Source organism: Anas platyrhynchos, chromosome 11, assembly GCF_047663525.1.
Source record: "Anas platyrhynchos isolate ZD024472 breed Pekin duck chromosome 11, IASCAAS_PekinDuck_T2T, whole genome shotgun sequence".
Lineage (NCBI taxonomy): Eukaryota > Metazoa > Chordata > Aves > Anseriformes > Anatidae > Anas > Anas platyrhynchos.
The window spans coordinates 21,646,099-21,667,546 of record NC_092597.1 but is presented as its reverse complement, the minus strand read 5'-3'; the positions used below and the strand labels follow the sequence as shown (position 1 = coordinate 21,667,546).

Sequence of the window (21,448 nt, the reverse complement as noted above, 5' to 3'; positions counted from 1 at the left end):
TTATTTCGCCTGTCTGGTAAATCTCTGCCTGCTTATAGTTGTGAACCAGACTTGGGAATTAACTGTTAGAAAAAATAAAAATTATACGGCTTTGGTATCAAAAATACAACTTCCAGATTTAGGAGACTTTTGAAGCTTGTGACTGCTGCCAGCTGATGGATTTTGTTCTGTAGATCAGATGGCAGAGAGCAGTGTTGGTTCCAAAGTCTCTCCTTCGCCCACTCAGATGAAGCTGGTTTTGCACTTTTCTTCCTCTCATAGCTGTATCTTGAACCCTCTGTTTTTTATCAGAGATAAAAACGTGTGTAAATGCTGTGACTGATATTTCTTATTTTGTGTCCCTTTCTATCCAAAAGGCAAAGTTGTCTATCGGGCATCATGGAGAGAGGTCTCTGGAGAGTTTTTGTCACTGGCAAAATGAAGAGTATGGTGGAGCGAAGTACCTTGGTAACAATCAGGTTCCTGGTGCGAGGGATGACACCCCCCCTGTGGATGCTGCCGTTTTTGTAACCAGGTATAGTGAGGTCAGCTTTATCAGTTTACTTAACCAGTACTGGCCAGTAGTCACTTATGAGGTTACCTGGTCCAGCAGTAATAGAAGAAAAAGATCCATTGATGATGCATTTTCTACGTGGGTGCTGTTTGGAGGGCTCAAATTTGCCTTGTTTTTTTTTTTGTGTATGTTTAATGATGTACAAAAGCATTGTCAGTCACCGTAGCGTGTCATAGTCAGGCTACAGGCAAGATACTTTTTTCTTGGACCATCTGGTTTAAGTGGAAAAGAAATGGGTGAGGTTTTGGAGGACAAGACCTTCATCCTAGAAGAAAGAAGCTGCCAAGTTGAGAACACGGGTAAGAACAAGTGCTCTGAGTGTAATTAGGTAGATATGCATATTGAACAGTCTGAGAGGAGAGATAGTTGGTACCTGTGGAGCATACTGCGTGTCAGTAGGAGGGATGTGGTAAGGGAGTTCTCTCTTAAAGTGAGAGATGAATACCAGAAACTAAATTAATTTTCTTGCTCTTTGCCTCAGGAGATAACCACTTCAACATCCCTCCTCTATCATAGCTCAGATCAGTAGTTCTTAATTTGTATGTTTGAAACCTACTGCATTTATTTCAGACATGAAATAATCTGTGTATGCAGCAAATTTCCTTGCACCCTGCAGCCCTGCCTATTGATACATGTATATCAAACACATCAGGGTATGGCCCAGATACAGTAAATGAAAGGAATGTTTTCTGTGTTAACCTGCAATCTTTTTCCTGCAACTTCGCTACTTGAGCTCATCCTCAGAATATAATTCAAGTCCTGTGTCCCTCACAGTCACTGTAAATTTTGAGTATCAAATCCGTGGTCTTCTAAGTTGATTGCATACTTTAAGGTTTACACTAAGAACGCATTGTTACAGAAACGATCGCTGAATAATTAAAGTGAGCACAAAAAAACAGTGTAAAATGGATGCTGTGTGTGCTACAAAGACACTGCTTCCTACCCCTGTCTTTCCTAGTTAGAGACAGGAAATGTCTGTACTGTACTGCAGCTTAATATTATTCACCTCTGCTACCTTTTTTCCTTGCCAACAATGCAACTAGAAATGCATGGTTTTGCTTAAACTGCTATTCTGATTGCAATTGTCTCTTGTGTTAACCATCACATTGCGAATTCTCCATGGGATTTTGGTGAGTGTTCAGTAAAATAGCTGGTGAGCAGGGCATGGAGCCAGCAAAGTTCCTAAGGGTACACCTTCACAGACATATGTGCAGTTCCCCCAAATCCTTCTTTCTCTCCTGTATTCAGTGTAGTCCAACCAAGCACTTAAGCGGATACTTAACATTTTAGACAGGGTGAATAGTTCCTTTGAAGTCAATGGGCTGAACATCCTGGTTATAGTTGAGCATGTGCTTTATTGGATCAGGGCCTAAATAAATAACCAACATTTTTGTTAAACTCATCTGGACATCCAGTTGTCCTGCATGACAAGTGAGGCAGACAGAATCTTTTCTGATGTGCTCTAAGCACAGGGTGGAAGGAATGAGCAGTGCATTTCGTCTGTGCATTCTCTCTGCAGCTTATAAAATTGAGTGCGTAATGTCAGGCTAAATGAGTTGGACTCAGGCATTTGAGAAAGAATTGTGGAGATGTTCACTGGGCTCAGTAAATTCACAGGCTTTTATGATCAGAATATTTGGAGAAGTATACGTTCAATTGGGTTAGAAACTAGGTTCACGTTTTGTGAGAAAGTTTAGGCCAGGGAGCCTGCAGCTGTGTAAGAGCAGCGTTTTTTCTGTTTCATGGGCCAGCAGTGTTTACTTGTATCCTTCCTTATTGCTGCACCTTGTTATTGAACCCATCCTGCCTCTGCTGCGTAGAGGATGCCATGTTGCTTGAAAGACTTCTGGCCCAGCAGCCTGATTCCTTTGTCAGGGAAATAAGGTTTTCTACTCTAGGCTTTGGAAGTGTGTGTGTTTCTGTCCATCCCTTGACCACCCTCCTCAGGACTGTGCAGAAGGACCAGCAGCAGGGGATATGGGAGCAACATGTCCAGTACAAGCCATAGTGCCAGAAGAAGCGGAAGCTGAATTTTTCAGCAACTACTTTAGCAGGAGGAAAAGATTATTTGGGGTCAACCTCTAAAGAAATCCCCCTGGTTCCAATCTGGCTGTGTTCGTTTGAAATAACAAGGCACACTTGCCTTTTGGAACTTCATCTGAAAATGGTATTCCCCATATACTCAGTTGGATGTAAACATAGGTGATCTAGGTGGCAGGTATATCCCTCCTGTGGGATAGTAGTAGTATCTCTACCTAATTGAATTTCAGGTAAGAGGTATACTATGTCTGTGAAATAAGATGTACCACTGCCCAGTTCAGTAAATAAAGGAGCAGTGGTAAAAAATCTCGTACAGTCCTGAAGGTTTGAGAATAGTGCAGTGGTTTGTATAATCTTCACACTTTTCCTTGTCCAAATTCTGCTTTTGAACTCATAGAAATTCAGATCTTCGGCACCTACCAGTAATACGTTTCATATTTTGATGAGCAGCTGACCAGAATAGCTTCCTTCTGCAGAGTCTGCATCTTAGACGTTTGTCCAGCCCTCCACCTTCCCATTTAGTGGGCAAGTGAAGCAATTCCTTATGCATTCAGGAAGCTGGGCTCACAGGGCTACTAAGTGTATATATGGATGGACCAAGCTTTCTTTGGCAAGCTTATACCTGTACATGTTTTCCTCTGTCCTTTAGCTTTGTGACCCTGAAAGGTTAAACTGGTCAAAAGATGTCATTTGAAGGATGCTAGTAAGTAGTCACTAAACAGAGTATTTCTTGTTCATGTTGCACAGTTCAACAACTGTCCTCCTTTCTTACAGGAAGGACTTGAATTGCAGAATTCAGCTTAGCACAGTTAGGTATTTTTTTCCAGTTGGTGTGAGCCAGATGGAAGAGTGACTTTAGGAGGAGTTCTGAGCTCTTCTTTTCTGGCTCTTTTTATTGAACAAAACAACTGACTTATTGTCATTTTTTTTTTCAGAATTGTTGAATTCTGCTAATGAAAACAGTCCACGATACAACAAGTGATAATGACTGAGAATTTCACAGATCTCTAAAAGATCACAACACATGTGCTGCTTGATTCAGCCAGTGACTAAAAGTGAAGAGGAAATTTGCTTCACTGCTATAGTGTGAGATTCCAATAAATTATCCAAAACTTGGTGTGATAAGGTCAGGTCTGGCCTTAGATTTGAATTGTAGGTCTCAGAGTAACAGTTTTATTTCAACATATCTCTATAAAACATCCCACTAACAAAGCTATAGTCTCTGTGATAAGAGATCTCAACGCATGCAGTGAATATGAAGGTATCTTTTTTATATCCTTAGAGTATCATTATGGCATTATTCATGTCAGGCTCTTATTTCAAAAACGTAGATGCAGTAAAGCTCAAAAATGCTCCAGGGAGACCTGTGATTGAAACCTTTTTAAAAGCAGATCAGTTCCTGTACCATGATGGGGCCATTTTACCTCACTGGTGTGACTTATCCACAAGTGAGACAGATCTGCCTTAATGCCTTTGTGATCTTTGGTCTCTCTCATGATTTTGCAACAAAGGACTGTAGGAGTTTCAGTGTATAGGTTTTTGTTTAGGCAGCTTGCATTTGGAAGGGGCAGGAGTCTCACTGAGCTCATTTGTGACTGTAGGTTTGGATGTGTTTTTCTGCTTTTTCTACAGAGTTTTGGAGTAAAACTTATACAATAGGTCTGGTTAATTTAAAGCATAGCGTTTTGATACAAGGTCTTTGAACAGAAGCATGGTATTGCTTGGACTTATGTTTGTGACACTCTTAAAGGATGGGCTGGGGAAGTTTCATATTTGCAACCCCACAGGCAGTGAATCGGGCAGCTGTGTGCAGCTCTTCTTGCTGACCTGTCTTGAGTCCTATCCTGACCAGACGGCATCGCAGCACTCTTTACAGACAAAGATGGTTACACATCTGTAGGAGAGTCTGGAAGTTGTGCTGGATTGCTTACAGGACCCTTTTTTTATGGCATGGTGGGTAATTTCTGCAGGGAGCTACCTGAAAGTGCCAGACACCTTTCAGTGTGCAACACAGAGCACAAGGAGCAAAACTTGCTGTGCTTTATTTGCAGAGCTGGCCAGCCCCTGAGGAGAGAGATGCTTTTCTAGCAATGGCCTTTTGCCATCTACTAATAGTTGAACTATCTGTTGTCACAAGAAAAGCATCTGTTTGATTTACCAGTTTATATAACGTAATAAGTCCTTAAATAAACCTCTGTCAAGTTGGCTCTGGGAATTCAAGCAGGCGTGCTTGTGCCAGCTCTGTCAGGAGACTGTCATTAGTCTTCTTTGGAAGGGCTGGAATGCCAAGGTGTCGAGACACAGTAAGGCTGTGGTGAAAAATGAAAGCTGGGGCTGGTGTGTGGTCGTAGCTTCCATTTTTGTTTTGTTCCTAACTGATTTTTAACACTTTACTTGTTATATTTTTTCTGCATTGAAGCATGGTGAGATTTCAATATCTGCTTAGCAAGAGCTGGTGATAACTTTTGTTTCCCTCCTTCCAAGTCCTTGGCCACCTGATTTGTGATTTCCAAAGAGTGAAGGGTTTGCATTTGTAAGCCACAGACCTCGGCCTTAAGTCCCTTTTCTTACAAATCCTAATTTCATTATTTCTTCAGGAAAGAAATATTTTTAATCTCTTTATTCTTCCTCTTGCCAAACTCTTAAAATTCCGCACGGGACTTGGCATTTCAGACAACACACAAAGTGTTGTCATGTAATTCTCTCACTAGCTTCCCATCAGGGTGAGGACACATGACAGAGATTATGGTTTCTCAGCTTCCCTTTAACCATGCGATGCTTTTCTCCAGCTCTTCTTCGTAGCAGATGGTACTGCAAAGCAGGACTGAAGATATAGCTCCTAAACACTTAGGCCTAAGTGCTTATTGAAATATATTCAAACTATTACTTTAGTTTAAAAATACTTCTCACACTTCTCTCTCATGAGGAAAGTCGCTTGCAAAATCTTCTCACGTGCAGTGGTATTACCTGGACGCTGAGCTTTCAAGGCTTTTCTTCCTGTTTCTGTTTAACACAGCTCCATGGATCCCTGGCAGGATCCGTGGATGCCAGTGGCATATGTAGTATCTTTTCCTGCCTCGATGAAATCTAGGGAGACTGGATGAGATGTGGAGGGATAATAGAGACCAAATGAAGTCTATTAAATGTGTGTGTATTGGCTTTGAATCACAAAATGAGAAACTTGACTATGACATGTTTAGCTGAAGCCAACTCACCTAGCTGTTTCCTGGCAAATTCTGAAATTCTCGTATTTGTTTTTGTGCAAACATCTGTCTTTCTCTGTTTAGTTCTGCTTGTTTCTTTTCCTTTTCTATTCCAGTGGAAGGAGAAAAAACCTGAAGAACTGAGACTTTCTGAGTAGACATGATCAGTTGTATGTCTCCAGGCAGTGTCCCCACATGTCCCTTTCTCCCGCTTTTGATGGTGCTATTGCATCACAGGGTGTGTGTTCCTTTCTGTTACAATTCTCCTCTCAAAATGAGAGGTTCATTTTTAATCCAGTTGCTGATGAAGTCTGACATCCTAGAGTGAGACAGTTCTCTTACATGATGTGGCAGTACTGTTCTGCATGCAAAATCTGAAGTATTAAATTGGACAGTAATATGGAGCTGATTCACATAATTGCTTGTAATCTTGCAGTAGCAATCAACGTTGCTATCTGTGTTGTCATCATGTAGACTCCACAGCAGTTAAATAAATAAAAAAAATCCTTCAACACCCATGATATGTGAGTCACGCACCACTGCTTTTTCCTAGCCTGAAGTCTGGAGGCACAGGATACATTTGACTTCTGTTCTGTTTTGCTTTCTAGGACAGATTTCTGCGTACACAAAGACGAGCCTTGTGACACTGTGGGTAAGTCAAGGAAGTAGGGGCAAGTATTTTGATAGCCACCTCTGTGCTGAGAGGAGCTTTCTGGGCAATCTTTCATTCTTTGGTTTACTGTAATGCTGTTTTTGCTTTTCTGAATACCTCTGTGATGCAAATATGGATTAGTTGAGCAGGGTATGAACTATAAATAATCCATTAAATTCTAACCCCTCCTAAGCACTGGAGGTCTCTGAGTTCAGGAAGTAATCTTAAATGATTCAACTTCTTTGGAACAGATGTAGAATTTAGATAATTGGATATTAAGAAATTGTCTTTTGGTTTGTCTGTGTAACGTACCTTTCAGTGCTTCCTCACCTAAAACAATTTGCTAACTAAAGAATGTATTGCAGTTGTACGGATCTGTGTAACACTCCCAGTTCAAACTGGCACTCAGAGAAGAATACCTCATTGTGGGAATGCCAAGTTAAATCTTCTTTTCCGCCTCCGACTTCCGAACTGCCTTTAATCTTACCCAACCCCTGGATACACAGGGTCCTTACATCCTACTCTATTTCTCTCTTTCTTTCTTTCTTTATTTTACTTAGGTAGCAGTAACCTTCACTGTGTCTGTTCTGGTGGTTTTTATTTAGTCATCACAGTAGCAGCAGTGTTTGGAGGTATAACTCAACATCCTCTCTGTGGTGATTGTATGATTTTTTTAGACTTGTTTCAAGGTCAAGGTGCCCCTTATCCTACATTCTGTGTAAACTTGGAGTGGGTCCTGAATTTCAGCTGATCTTAAACTTCAATGCTTGTGGAGACACTTGACAGCAGAGCAAGCCCTAGTCTCCAGTAGTGGGTGACAAGGAGCATGGGGGAAAGTCTTCAGCAGAAGCTCTGAGGCTGCCTGTAGAAGTCTTATCTCAGATTGCGAATCCTTCCCTCTCCGTATTGTGGAGACTGATCAGGTGAAAGAAGGAAATACAGAGCTGAAAAATGAATACGTTTTCTTTTCAAACACAATCAAGGCCTGGCCTTTATGTCTAAGTTTGCCAGAGGGAATCCCTCACAGTATATTTATTCTTTGTCCAGTGGGAAGCACACTTCCACTGAGCAAGGTTTTTGTCCTATGTACCTGCATGTGGAGATGACTGTGGTAAGATACAATAAAGAAGTAAAGAAAAAGAAGAGAAGCTGATGGGAGACACATGCTGACTAAGGTCAGAGCTTTTCCCATTTTTAAAGACAGTATAGCTTAAGATCTCTATTCAGGGAATGATATTACCATAGACAACATGACTAAGGAAATGTTTTTATGACTTATTTTCTGTTCTTAAAATATCCAAATACTTTCTGTGCTGTGACTTGCTGCAGACTCTGGGCTCCCATGGTGAAACTGGAAGATCAGAGCGATAAAGATTAAACTCATTTGTTACTATTTCCAGCATAGTTTTTCTAAGATACTGAGAAGTTGAATGTTCCTGTGAGAAAACCAGTCTGGCCTCTTCCTGAGCCTACTTCTCTTTCCTTCTCTCCTGACAGTTTCACTGTGTACACTAGCATCTTCACTTGCACATTTTCTATGCCATACTTTTCCGCTATTTGAACGCGGAGGCAGCGTGGCATATCCCTGAGTACAAGGAAACCCTCTATCATATGATACCATCTTACTTGTCTTAAATCGTGTTGAAATAAGTAAATATTTTGATAACATCAATTTTCAAGCATTATTGCCTGTGTCCTAATTGTGAGTTACTGCAGTTGTGTCAGATCGTCTACAAATTTAGGCCATTATCTCTGTGTTGCGTGTATTGGCAGTGTATTTTGAAAGGTTTCTTCAAAACCTGAAAACCAGGAGTTACTCTGGAGGAGCTGCAGTCGGAATGAAGTCCAGCCAGGTTACACTGCTCATGGATACTTACCCGTCCCTACCTTGAGAAATGGAGCTGGGGCTTAGTGGCTGAATGTAGAGCCTGAAAGAAGAAAACCAATTCTTCTGGTCATCAGCTCGCTAAGGAGTGATGCGGGGGTGCAGTATGAAATTGGACAATGCTGGATTTTGAGGGATTCACAGCCATAAAGCAAATCATATTTAATGTCTGAGCCCTTATATGAGTTCTAAACCCACAAGACCATGTCTGATAATTAAAGGCAGGGTGTCTGATACCCTGAATCTATCATATTTGTCATTTGCTTATGGATCGTTGTCTTTGCTTTCTGTGGATGGGTACTGCACAGTATTAGCTTCATTTCCCTTTTTCTGCCAAAAGTATTGGTGATATATACTGTTGAAAGTTAGCTTATGTGTAATTTTTTCATATTACAGATATTAGACTAGAAGGGAATTCAGCCTTGTGGTGTTTGGATGTGTCACAGCAGAGGAAGAATAAATTAAGGAATATATTTTGTGGCATGCCATCAGTTTGAGAAAGGGGCTACTGTTGGTAATAATGAATTTTAACTGTGTGAAAGGTTTTCCAGTTTTCCTCTGTGGTCAAAGTAGGGAAAAATAGTTGTCAGTCACAGAGAAACAGGCTTTAATAGCCACTCTTCTGTGCCCTGTATATATATAGGTTATGTTAGTGGCAACGTAGCATGGCATGTACTTGAGTTTTGTACAAATGCAGTGATCAAAGGAGGCTGATACCCGTTGGTACGATATACTGGCTTTTGAAGAATTGTGTTGATACTTCAGCTATCTCTGTTGTTCCTCACTCCAGCTTCTGTAGACAGTCCCCTCCAAATCAGCAAGAGTACCTGTGAGAGCAAAAAGTAAGTCCAGAGAGTGACACTGCATGTGGTCTTGAAGGTGATGCTGAGGCTGTAGCGCTACCCAAAGTTCTCTAGAACAGCAACTTGCTTTGATTCTTGCCTTATGCTTCACTTTTCTATATGAAGAACTGATCTCACCAGATGCATATGTGTTTTTATACCCTCTTATGAAGGTGGCCATTGCAGTGTGGTACACTGCCATCCTGTAAAGGAAGAATCATCTTCTTGGTGAGCAGGCAGTCTCCTAAACAAGGAAACTGAGGCTGCTGCTCTATATAAGGCACAGAATCTGGACTCTAGACTCCTGATTCCTATTCCCAGCTTTGGCACTGAATCATTGTGTGACATTTGGCAAGTCACTTATGTTTGGAATACTTCTGTCTACCTCTATGAAATGGGGATTTTGAGTGCAAAGCTACAGGAGATTGTATGGCTTAAGTAATTCACATACAAAGCAGTGCAATGTCCTTGAGCATATGATGCAAATATAAGTCCAGAATCTAATGTTGCTTAGTCATGTTTAAGTGCATATACAGACTCCGTTAGATTATGTGCACTAAAATTAGGGGATTTAGAGTACTGTAAGTAAAGTTTTTTTTTTTTGTGACATTTCCTTGATTTTCTTTACAGTATGAAAAATACGCAAGCAAAACTTTCTTTGGTGGAAATACTGAGGCTTAGCTGTTGTTCGGAAGTGGGATTATGAAGTTTAAATGGTTTATAAGAGGTGTTCATTTGTGCTCAAAAAGATCCATATTGAAAAACCTGTCTGGAATCTTTGCCTGCCATGCAGACACAGAGAGAAAACAGCAGCAGGAGGTTTGTATTTGTATTCTGGCAGGGGCCCCTCACTGAAACCAGTTGCTCTGGGGACTTCGTTCAAATTTTCTTGGCCCCGCTGCCAAGGTAGTGTGGAAGGTTACATAATGGCTGAAACAAGCTCAAAAATGGTGAAAATATGTAGGTATGTCTTTGTGGGGTGATACCCCACTGGCTGTGTCAAGAAACAGAACCACGTTTGTTTAAGAAATAGTTTGGTAATGCTCATCCCCCCCCATGGCTGTGTAAGCAAGCCCTAGGAAGGAGCGAATTCAAAAAGGAGAGGGAGAGAAGGAAAAAAAATATGCCTGAGTGCAACGCGTTTGCAGCAGTTGTGTTTCAGTTGTCTCAGTTGCTGGGACCTCTGCTCGGCTCTGCTGTTTGAGCAGGGAGGGTTTGTTTTGTGCAACATAGCCTCGACACACAGCAGTCAAAAGGTTTGCAGTCTGCTTCTGCTTCAGACTCATCTCTCGTGATGTGACTCTAACCAGGTCTGCCGTTTCCTGCAGCAAAATCTTTGTTCCAATTGAGCCGCCTCTAAGCCAGCCAAATTGAGAGTTTAATGTCTAGCTATTAATATCAGGCTGCAGCTTGGAGCCTTGCGCCTTGTGAGGATCCAACCTTTCTGTGACATAAGCAGATTGAGAATGCCCCTTTCGTTCAATATTTCCACTGCTAGTGCCAAATAAGCAGCTTTACGGTTAGTTAGGAATGATCCTGCATATTTCAAGGCAAAGCTTGGCCCCGATTCCTCAGTGTACATGTTACCCCAGATCCAAGCTGAAGCTTCCCTGTATTCAGCTAATAATAAAAGTGGGGGCAGTGTGGAATTGGGAAATGGAAAATGAGAATGTGTCTTAAATATCCTTAAATTGCCCTGGTTAAAAATGTCTTTACCTCTGCTGCAGTCACATGTGCTTTTCTGTGGCTTGATGTCGGGGAAAAGAAAGCAGAATACAGTGTATATGCTGCAGATGGGCAGGTTTAGTTGGAGAAATAGCTGCCTGGAGAAAACCGAGCATCAGAGCAGAGGTGACTGAGAAACAGTTTTCCAGACTGTTTCCACAAGTGAATCAATGTTTTGCGAAAAACAGTCCCATCTCCTGGCTGGCTTTAATTAAAGGGCTCAAAGATAACTTACAAAGAGGGTCCTGAAGGTTATAAATCCTTCTATAATTTGTGACTTTTTTTTTCCTGAGTCTTCCGAACACAGACTGATACGTGACTGGGGGAAGGCAGGGCTCTGGTTTTGATTTTGCCACTGTGCTGCTTGGGGACTGTGCAGACGACATCCTTTGGTGCCAGTGTGTTTGTACCATCGTCCCTCCCTCCTTTCATCAGGGTGTAAAGTGCCATCCCAGAGAGCTGCATCTTACGGGACTGTTAATTAGTTTTCTCTCCCCTGATAGTTGCATCCTGGTTTCTTCTGGTGAGTTTATTGTAGCAAAGGGTTTTGAAATATGCCGAGCTTTTCCAAGTGTGACATTGGGTCTGTGCCTCCACGTAGATTTGATCCTTCTGTATTCCACGTAAAACACCTGAATGATGGACTGTGCATTTTTACCTTTTCCTTGCTGATTTGCTTGTGCAGTCAGGTGGCTTCCAGTCCACAGCAAGTGACAGCTCTTACCAGTCCTGCCTGCGCCATGTACCGTTCATTTAAATCTTCCTCCCTATGTAATATCGATTCCAGTCCCCTAACAGTGTCACAGCTGAGAATTAATCCCTAAGGAAAGGGAAAAGACTAGCTGGTTTGCTGCGAGTGGAAAAGAAAAGGAATTCTCACATTAAAAACATTTTCCATAGTGGTTCGTGTTGAATGTTTCTGTATATTCCAGGGCGGGTTTTTATTTGATGCCAGAATAAATAGAAATACCTGCTGCTTAAAACAATTCATTAGAGAAGCAGTGCCTGGCTTTAGCAAAAGCCTTGCTGGGACTGTCCTCCAGACCAAAATCAAACCCACTTCAGTGCCTTAAAATAAGCAACGCCGCAGGTTAAAATGTCCCTTAAAGGGACACCCTTCAGTTGATTTGCTGTTTGTGAAAGAAAGGGACCCCACAGCGCTGCGAATTTTTCTGTCAGCTGTGGCTGTGCAGGGCGATGGAGAGTCAGGCTGCCGGCTTTATGAAGCCAAAGGGAGCCATGGTGCCGTGCAGTGGAAGACTTTTTCTCTTGCCTTCTGGTTGCTAGGGAATAAATACTCGGCTGCACAACCCAGACAGCGCAGAACTGTGCTATTGGGCATATTCATCACTACCATCTCTCATGCCCCACCCTACCCACAGCGGCCTTCCAATTTCTTTTCACCAGCTAGCAATCTCTCCTCCTCTGAATTCTCACTAAGAATTCTTGTGCCAAGAGAGTGTAATATAAGATTGCATAAATTTTAATAGAAGCACTGGGATGAACACAGCCACTCAAGTAATCATGAATTCCTGCTGCCGTAACCCTTGCTCTTCCTCACTTAAGTGTCCTGCATGTGTTTTTCCTTCTTGCTTGTTTCAGAGACGTGGTTTCAGCCAGGTTGCTTCACATGTGCACAGCTGTTCACAGGCTCCCAGCTAAAGACTGGAGGAAAATCCTGCTTCCATCAGGCTCAGTGAGAGTTTTGTTACTGATTTCAGCGGGGTCAGGGTCCCAGTCCTGTTCTTTGGTCTCCTTTGGGCCTCTGTCAAAAAAAATTGGATGAGTTTTTCCTAGCGAGGTTAGTGGTTGAGGGTACCTCAGACATCTTTTGGAAAGCCTCATATCCTGAGGCTGATGCTTTGTACTTTCTGAAAATCAGTTGTCATCTCAGTTGAGCTGTCTATTTGAGCACTCAAAAGCACTGAAAGCTTTAAAATGTTGCAAAGAAACAATAGTCTGTGAGAGACAAAATACAAAACCTGGTAAAAATGAGCAAAGCTGACCAGTCTGCTTTTGGAAAGGCAAGTGAAATGGAAAATACAAACAAAGGCTGTATATAAGCAGTCTATTTCCTGCCATCCAGTCTCTAAAAAAAAATTAAAAGCTGGGCATGCCAGTTTAAAGAGATGACATATTTTTTGTCACATACATCAGCTTTCTCATTGATTAATATGAAAACTTACAATGTGTGCAGCGCAGTCGGTTGAGTGAAGTGCTGATACTGTTTTTATAGAGACTTATTTTCTCTTTCATTGTTATGGAGCATTTGAATTTCATTCGCCTTTGGGTTTGTTTTGCAGCTCAGTAGTCTTGTTTAGGTTTGTCTTTATTCGTTCCATGTACTAATGGCAAGGGTGGATTTTTGGTCTCCTTAGATGAAAAATGACTGTCTTTCTGGCAGAGATGCAGTAGCCAAGCACTAGATGCTGTGCTTAGTTCGGAACTTATGCGGTCCCATTACATGTAGAAAATAGATGATTGATCAGTCATTCTTCAAATTAATTAATCTGAGTGCTGTTGGCTGAATTTCTGGCTATCTCAATGGTTTTCTTCATCTTCTCTCTGTTGTTTCATGTCTTGCGAGGGGAACAATTAACTTGTGTAATTAAAATAAATGAAAGCTTTAATGGAGGGAGGGTTAGTGACAGATTTTCTGTTGTTGTTTTTTTGTCATTGTTCCCCTTTCTGTGTGTCCCTAGCTCTGAGACATCACAGACCCTCAGTTGCTCTCATGGTTAACCCCTTTCCCTTGCCGTTTTGCCGAAGGTCTGTTTTTCTTTGGTGGTGGCTCAGAGCTCTTAGAAGCTCTTGGTCAATTTTGTTCCTTCATCTTCTCCTTTGTTCAGCCGGGGCTGGACACCAAGAAGCTGCTCTCCCCAGGGAGGCCTGGATGGTCTGTCTTCCATCACGCTAACCGCACGGCTTGCCCACTGAGGTCATGGAATTTCCCTATGTTTACTACACTTTGTTCTTCATAAACCTCCAGCAGTTCCTTATTAGTTCTCCTCCATACATCATTCTCCTTTTGTAGCCCCAAAATGTGTTTCGAGCACTTTATTTTCCAATTATTTATCTGTCTGTCTGTCTGCCTGGTAAGCACCCATCCCACAAGATAAAACAATAGGCCTCACGCTGGTGGTGTATGTTTGAAATTAGCTTGTTCTCGGTAATTTGGAACTAAACACTGTCAGTGGGGAGGAATAACACACTTCCTGCTCTGTACCTGGCCTTTCATTTCTTCCACCATCACACTGCTATTGATAATTAATGCTTGGAGATATCTGAGCTGTCCGACTTGCTGAGGTACATGCAGTCTTTGCCATCTGTAAGGCAGCACGGTGAAAGTCTTCTCATCAGCTTACCGCCCCGCTTTTGTTTCTTAGCACATCTTTGCTAATCCGAAAGTTTGCTTTTCTTGTTGCTCACGCAAATCCTCAACTCAGACTTTATACCAGAGCTTTTGTCTTCCTTATTGTGACACCCCCAAAGTTCATACAGGGCATTTCAGCTTATCTTAGCTTGAAAACTTTCCCTTCTCCCATGGTGTTATTAATGGTTTATGGCAATGTGTTTTGATAAATGCGAGACAGCTGTCCAAAATGCTGTGGAAAGGAATCTTATTATTCCTTTACCAGGCAACATATTTATGAGTAAAAATCCTTCAGGCCATCCACATCTCATTGTTGTGCAAGGTGAATGCTGATTACCCTTCGAATATCTTCAGAAAACTGACTAGCTACAGGAATTGTGTTAAGGTACTTTCCCATCAGGAATCCAGGACTCCAAATCCTAGCCTAATGCCAAATTGCTGTGTAACTAAGCTCCTTTATGTTGCCTTTATTAAAAGGAGCATGTCATGAGGGAAAATATTTGCTATGACTTTGTTGATATTTATTCTGACTTTATCCTTTCATTTCAGCTCCGTGTCATAACTCACTTTCTGTGCTAAATCATTGTGCAGTTCCCTGGTACGGGTACAAACATGCACTGCATTCCACTCTAGGGCCATTTATGTCTGTGTGAAATTATATAGACATGTACACAAAGCACCTGGGAATTTGAGTCTCCTAGCTGAAAGGGCAGATATTGCTGTAAGATGTTCCCTTACCCCCTTCCTACACCGGGGGCTTTGGCATGCAGTCACTGTGGGAAAAAGCACTCTTGTTATTACTGTTGTAATTAACAGTTCCCAAGGAATATACGTGACAGTGTCCCTCAGAAGCAGTATAGTCGATTTTCCTGCTAGCATGGAGTAAAAAATAACCCAAAACTTACTATTTTTTCTATTGTTTCTTTTGTGCAACAGGCAGTTTTTATGTTTTGGGTTCATGGGAATATACTATGCTCGAACTTCTGAATTATTTTTTATCTCCTACACGGTCTTCTGCCTTAATTATTTTATAAATCAGAGATGATTTGAAGGACACTCCCTAAGAACCACAGCTTTACTTATGACTGAATTCCATTTAATGGTGATTTAAAGAAATCTCTGCTGTTTATCTCTGAAAGCAGTCATTGTGTTTGCAAACAGGCCGAAGGCAGAAGTCTAATTGATGTCCAGCTAAGCACACACTGCCAAACAAATGTCAAGACAAGCTCTGGAACTGCTCCTTGCTACTGTGTGTGAAGCTGAGAAGTCTTTGAGGCAGACATGAGCAGAACAACCTCAGTATATTAGGTCTGAGACAGACGACTTCTGTCTTTTGGGGTTTATAGTATTCCTGCTCTCATCTGTCACCTCTTCCATGGAAATGGAGATTTGCATATTGCAAGCTTTACGTGCTCTGCACCGCTTCACCAGCTTCACACCCCAGCTCTATCACTGCCATTGCTGAGGATTTGTTCCTTTGGGGAATTCTTGCAAGAATGAACATTAAGCAAATAAAATCTCTTCTGCTTTCCTAGCTCATCCTGCTTTCTTCTTTCTCTTTTATAATAGAAGGCTGTGGAATGAGAAATAATGTTCGTTTTCTACAGTGCCAAACCTGCTGTTCAGTACTTTATCAATAACCCATCACTTGCTGTTGTTACCTGTACTGGAAATGCCAACACAAGCTTCTCTGTAGCAGAAAACAGGGTTTTCTGCCATGACAACCCTTCAGAGTAGGTGGCGGAGAGAACATGGGAGTCATGAGAGTGTTACCCCGTTGGTTCTTACCCAAGGGCAGGGAACAAACAGATTGTGCACAGCGTGACTTTCAACCCAGTGCCTTACCTATTAATTTGTGGTGCCTACCTGGTACACCTGTGATATTAAACATACCCAGTCTTTGTTGTTGGTGGTTTTTGTTTGTTTTTTAAAAAGCTTAAAAGTTCCTTAGTAGAGATCAGAACTGCTGTCGCCATTGCACAGAGGAAGTGAAGCCTGCAGATGTGAAGGCGCATTCTGAAGGACAGAGCTGGCTGGAGGTAACCCACAGCTTGAGTCTCAGTCAAGGCCCCTCAGCTGGAGGCAATGCTAGCTCTTCTCAGGCTTTCCCAGTGGAAGCTCAGGTTCCTTGGGCAGCAACCAGTTCTTGAGGTCAGTAAAATAATGATTCAGCCCTTCTACAGGCCAGGGGTTTGCGTTTCTTCGTTCCGCTGCCCGTGTCTTTGTTTTTACCTCTGTTCACACATTCCAGCCTGGTCATTCAGCTGCAGACTGTGGCCGCATATTGTTTAAGAAAGCTGGTGCATTTATAATTGAAAAACCTCTGAGGTTTTTCTTCTCCTCCTGTCAGACAGAGATGGCTTTTATCCAACTGACTGCTTTTCAGTGCCTTTATCCTTTGCTGGCTTGAAAACATTTCAGATAGTTTCTATTGTTTTATAGACCCTGTAGCTAGAAAACCAAGCTGTGTAAAAACATCTGCACATAGCTGTGCAGTAGGCTACAGACACGTAGGGTAATAAGGCATGATTGCATTCATTGTAGCATTTGCTCCACTGGATAATCAAATAGAAGCATTCCAGTTGCACATGGGATATGTAAGAGTAGAGGAAGGAAATGAAGGACAGTTGCCTACTGTACTTTTACATTTCTTTTGTTTTGCAGCTGCCAAGACTAAATGCAATTTTGAGAGCAGGTTTTAAGTAATGCGGAGATGAGATTTTACTAGTGATAACCAAGAATGCAGCACTGGGAAGTTTGCATAAAACACAAGCGAAATACAACAATATAATATAAAATAACCTCTCCCACAGAAGGAAGCTTGACCTGCACTGATTTTCATTTGTTTTTTTCAAAACAGACCTGGTATAGTACAGTATTACACCCAGCCTGTTTTGTGGGTTGTCTGATCATGTATGATCATCTGATTTTGCTACTGTGAGAGAACTCAGTAGGTTGAAAGTCTGTTTAAGTCCTTGAATATTTATTTATTTATTTTTAATTCTCCTGGGCCTTTCTAATGCCCCAGCACAAGCTCCAAGTCTTTCAGCTGTGATTGTGCTACACCTAATGCATAATGCAAATAGGAATTGGTCACGTAACAGGACTTTGCACCACGGAAAACCTTTTGTGTTGACCAGCATGGTGAAAATGTGGTAGGAACTGTGCTCCAGCTATGCTCTGGTACAAGCTCACTAAATGTCTTCTGAATGTTAATGGCAGGTGCTGTGGGAGAGGTGATTAAATTTGGAGCTGACCCAAGGATTCATAGACAATGTTTTGCCAGTGTGTGTTAAAAAATAGCACCTCTACTGACAAAATCAGTATTTTACAGGGGCATCACACCTCAAGTTAGATTTGTGCTGCATTCATGGCTCAGCAAAGCTGGGGGGCTGAAGAAAATGACTGCTTCATGATCTGTGATCACAGCTGTATTTAATCACCTAAAAATAGTCTTATTTTAGAGGTTCTCCTCCACACTTGAGTAATGGTTACAGTGCAGCAAAGTGTAAGCAATATAATTGTATTTAGTAGTTTCCTGACCCCATGCTGATAAGCTGTGAATGGTTTGTGCTAAACAAAATTCCAGTGATTTAAAGGACAGATTGTATATACATGAATATATTTATTTGGACACAAAGGTGCTCCTTTACATACGTACACTTTAAAATTTCACATTCGGTGTCCTACAGCCAATACGGTGTTTGAATTAGTGACAAGTTTTTTTTCTTTACCTTTTCAATCAGCTGATAGAAATGCATTAAACCTTTAAAATAAATTAAAATAAAATATATCAAATATCTTTCCATCAAATATCCTTCTCCTCCTGTATTCTTTCAGCATGATTTATAGAATGCTAAGGATTTCTGTGTTTGCTTAGCTTGGAATTAGCTTTGTATTTCTACCTTAATTAGTGGTCATGAGCAGTCAGCAGGTTAAAGATATTTGTTGGCTTTGTGTAGTTGTGTCATACATTTTTATGTAGCCATTTTGACTGATCTGTTTGCGTTAAGGCTCTGTCTGGCCATAATTAGACTGCTGGGTACACACTAATGTTCTGCTGAGCGTTTGCATGTTGGTTTTACTAATGTCATCCATCAAGCTCTAGCATGTGCAGCAATATTTGTTCTGTAGTAGACAAACAGAGTAAACACTGCAGCTATTTATAAGTAAACAGTAGCGAGTAAGTGAGGAAATTCTGAATGGATGTTTTTATTTATTAGAAGGTTAAACTGTTGCTCTAAAACGAGACCATCAGTCTAACCAAGCTTAATCATTCTTAAAATGATGCAAAAGTAGAAGACCGAAATTAGATTTCTATTTATAATTTATATTTTTTATCTCTGTTTAGGAAACTTCCAGACGGAATTCACATTTTCTATCTTGTCTAAGTTGCCTAAATTTGTCTGCTTTTCTAGTGATGCCAGAGGGAGAAGGTCAGAGGGAGGTACTGCCTCTGCATTGTTCTTGCAGGGTTCCAAGTAAGGATGAAAATTCCTGACTGTGCCTGTCTTGCCCTGTGGCTCGACTCCTGATCAGTTCTGTGGAAACACTGTTGACTTAGATTTCAACAAAGCAGCACCGGTGACTGTTTTTACCAACTGAATTGCTGTGAACCAATGAATGCTTGCCTTAAATATAAGAAATTAGTTATTTTTTACTTTCACGTAGGTCAGACACTTAAGAAAGCTGCATCAGCTAGCATGCTGTGGGAAATCAGGATTTTAATATCTTTCCTGTACATTTGTCTTTACTAAGAAATCCTATCTACCAACCAGAAGTGTGTAATAGTGCTTGGGGTGCCTCGTGTCTTTGGAGCCGCCATTCAATACAGTAGGTTTTAGAAATGATGACCTTTGACTGAATACCTCAGAATAACTCATCTTTTATATTTTTATCTTTTCTGCTTGTTGCATTTTTAACTCTGGGAAAGCTGTAGTCCATATTTGTTCAGTGAACGGGTATGTTTACAGAGATGCAGAATGCTCAATCATGCACTGGTGTCTTTGAGCTATAACGTGGTCTAAACAATGAAGTAAAAAGGCTTTCTGGCTTTACGCTGAAGTAAAAGAAGACAAAGACCAGCCTTCTGCAGATGAGAATTAAGTAAAGGAAGCCAAAAAGTGGCTTAATGCTCCCTCTCCACAACCAGGGGTAATACTCCTGTTGGTTTCAGTAGGATTTTGATCAGGTCCGTGGTGGTTACGATAGCTGGTACGATTCCATTGGAAGTAATACATATTCAGCGTGTTACTTTGTGCATGCCATGAAGCTGTTTACGCTGTCATTAATCTGGTGGCTTTGTTGGGAAATTAATCTCATTACATGGCAGCTGACAGAGGCTGCTGCCACTGGGCACCAACACAGGCTTGTACAACAATGCAGAATCTGCTTGGCTGCAAAGCACAGCTGTTACCACACAAATTCTCCCCACAAGCTACTCACCGAACGGAGCTTGACAGCTGAGAACCCCCCTGCGAGCCATGGTTTCAGCACATAGTTTCCAAACAGGAGCACACCAATTTGATTCCGGAGTGGAAACGTTACCCAAGTAGTGTAGAAATATACAGGAGCTTCTGCATTTCCCAAGGGTGTTTTATTTAGAAGCACGTGAGGCTAGAAGAGGCAGTTCTCCCTTTGTCACTCCTGATAGTTTAGCACAAACACCTAGAGCAAACCAAGCACGCAGGTGCAGTCCCCCTGTGAGCCTCCTGTATCTGAATTCAGATTGTGAAGGCCTCGGGACTGTGCCTGTGCCTTGACTTGTGTCTGGAAGGCACCAGGGACTCTCCTGGCTGCTGTCAGTCATTGCAAGTTGCTCAGCAAAATTCGTCCAGATTTGTGTTTTCTTTCACAAGGAGTTTGAGTTTGAACAAGACAGATTTCTTTTTATTAAGTGTGAGAAAAGCCCATGCTGGTCTTTTTCTTGGTGAAAATTTCTCTCTAGCTCGTGTTACTGAGTTCGTAAACGGTGACATTTTATTTTTGAGTAATTCAGAGAAAGAGGCACTAAAGAAACTAGATGAAGGATGTGCTATAAATATCACCAGCTATATTGCCTCTGAAGTTAGCTGCTGCTTCCCCTCTATCAGGAGGGCACTGTGGTGTGTTTGTAGCTGCCTGAAGCACCCGTGGATGCTTCTTCTATGGAGTGGAAGTCAGAACAGACAGCTCTGGGAATCTAGAGGAGGGCACTTCAGGTTGAATCACTGTAATAGATTTGGTGAGTTACATGCAGCCTGTGCGCTTGGTGCTGCATCTGCCTGTCTCCCTGACAGTCTCTCCCCAATAGCTTTTTGGTCCATTGGCCAGTTTGAGCTGGATTTGAAGATCTGCATCTCAGAAATATTAGGATTTTTGAAGATTTCTGAGAGGAAGCTGAGTAGAGGAGAAAGCCCCCTCCCTTCACTGCTACCGAAGGAAAGACTGCGTCACCTAACACATACATCAGAATCCCCAAGTGCAAATGTGTGGGAAATCGTCATTAATTTTGCAGCGAGGGTTTGTTTTTGTCACCTCCCCTTGCACCATGCAATCTTGCTCTTCCAGAATAAATACGCTGACCGTGGTACTGCGTGGGGAGAGAAGCAGAGCCGGGGCGCTCATTTAGTCTCTTCCTGTCCACTGGTGTGAAGGGATCGTGTTCTCTCCCTCGTCCTGGCAGCAGAACAAATACCCAGTGCTGGGATATTACAGACAGGCTTCATTCTCCTGTGTGGTACAAGCTTTTCAGCCCAAGTTCTGACTTCAGCGAAGTAACTCAACCCTATTATCATTATCAGGCGCAAACCCTGGATTTGTCAGTTTTCGCAGGTCAAGCAGGCTGTGAGGTTCAATCAGCACTCAGCAAAGAATTAAAACAGAAGGGCTGAACCATGAACCGAGAACTGCTAAATAAGTTTATCAATGCTTGTGTTGGCTGGCAGCTTGACAAAGCGAAGCCAGGAGCTTAGACAACTCTGTAAGTCAGGATGTAGGAGCTGTAATTGAGAAGTATCACAGAAGCAATTTGGAAAAGCATCTGTTCAAAGTTTGATTACTGTGAATCATCCCATTCTGCTGGCCAGCTCTGCTAGTTGCCTGAGCCGCTCTTATTTTGCCAAGAGAACAGCTTGACACGCATACAGTGCCTAAAAATAAAATGCACTTTAAATATTAACATGTTTCAAAGTATA

General features: G+C 41.8%; 1 protein-coding gene across 2 annotated transcripts in view; it reads left to right on the top strand.

Annotated features, from left to right (window-relative positions):
• The window catches only part of ADAMTS17 (ADAM metallopeptidase with thrombospondin type 1 motif 17), a 172,407-nt gene that overhangs the window by 33,733 nt on the left and 117,226 nt on the right, over positions 1–21,448 (top strand). For both annotated transcript variants that reach the window (XM_027465888.3, XM_027465887.3), the window contains exons 6-7: positions 357–514; positions 6,405–6,448. In XM_027465888.3, the coding sequence (XP_027321689.2) occupies positions 357–514; positions 6,405–6,448 (202 nt within the window). The remainder of the gene's footprint in view (positions 1–356; positions 515–6,404; positions 6,449–21,448) is intronic.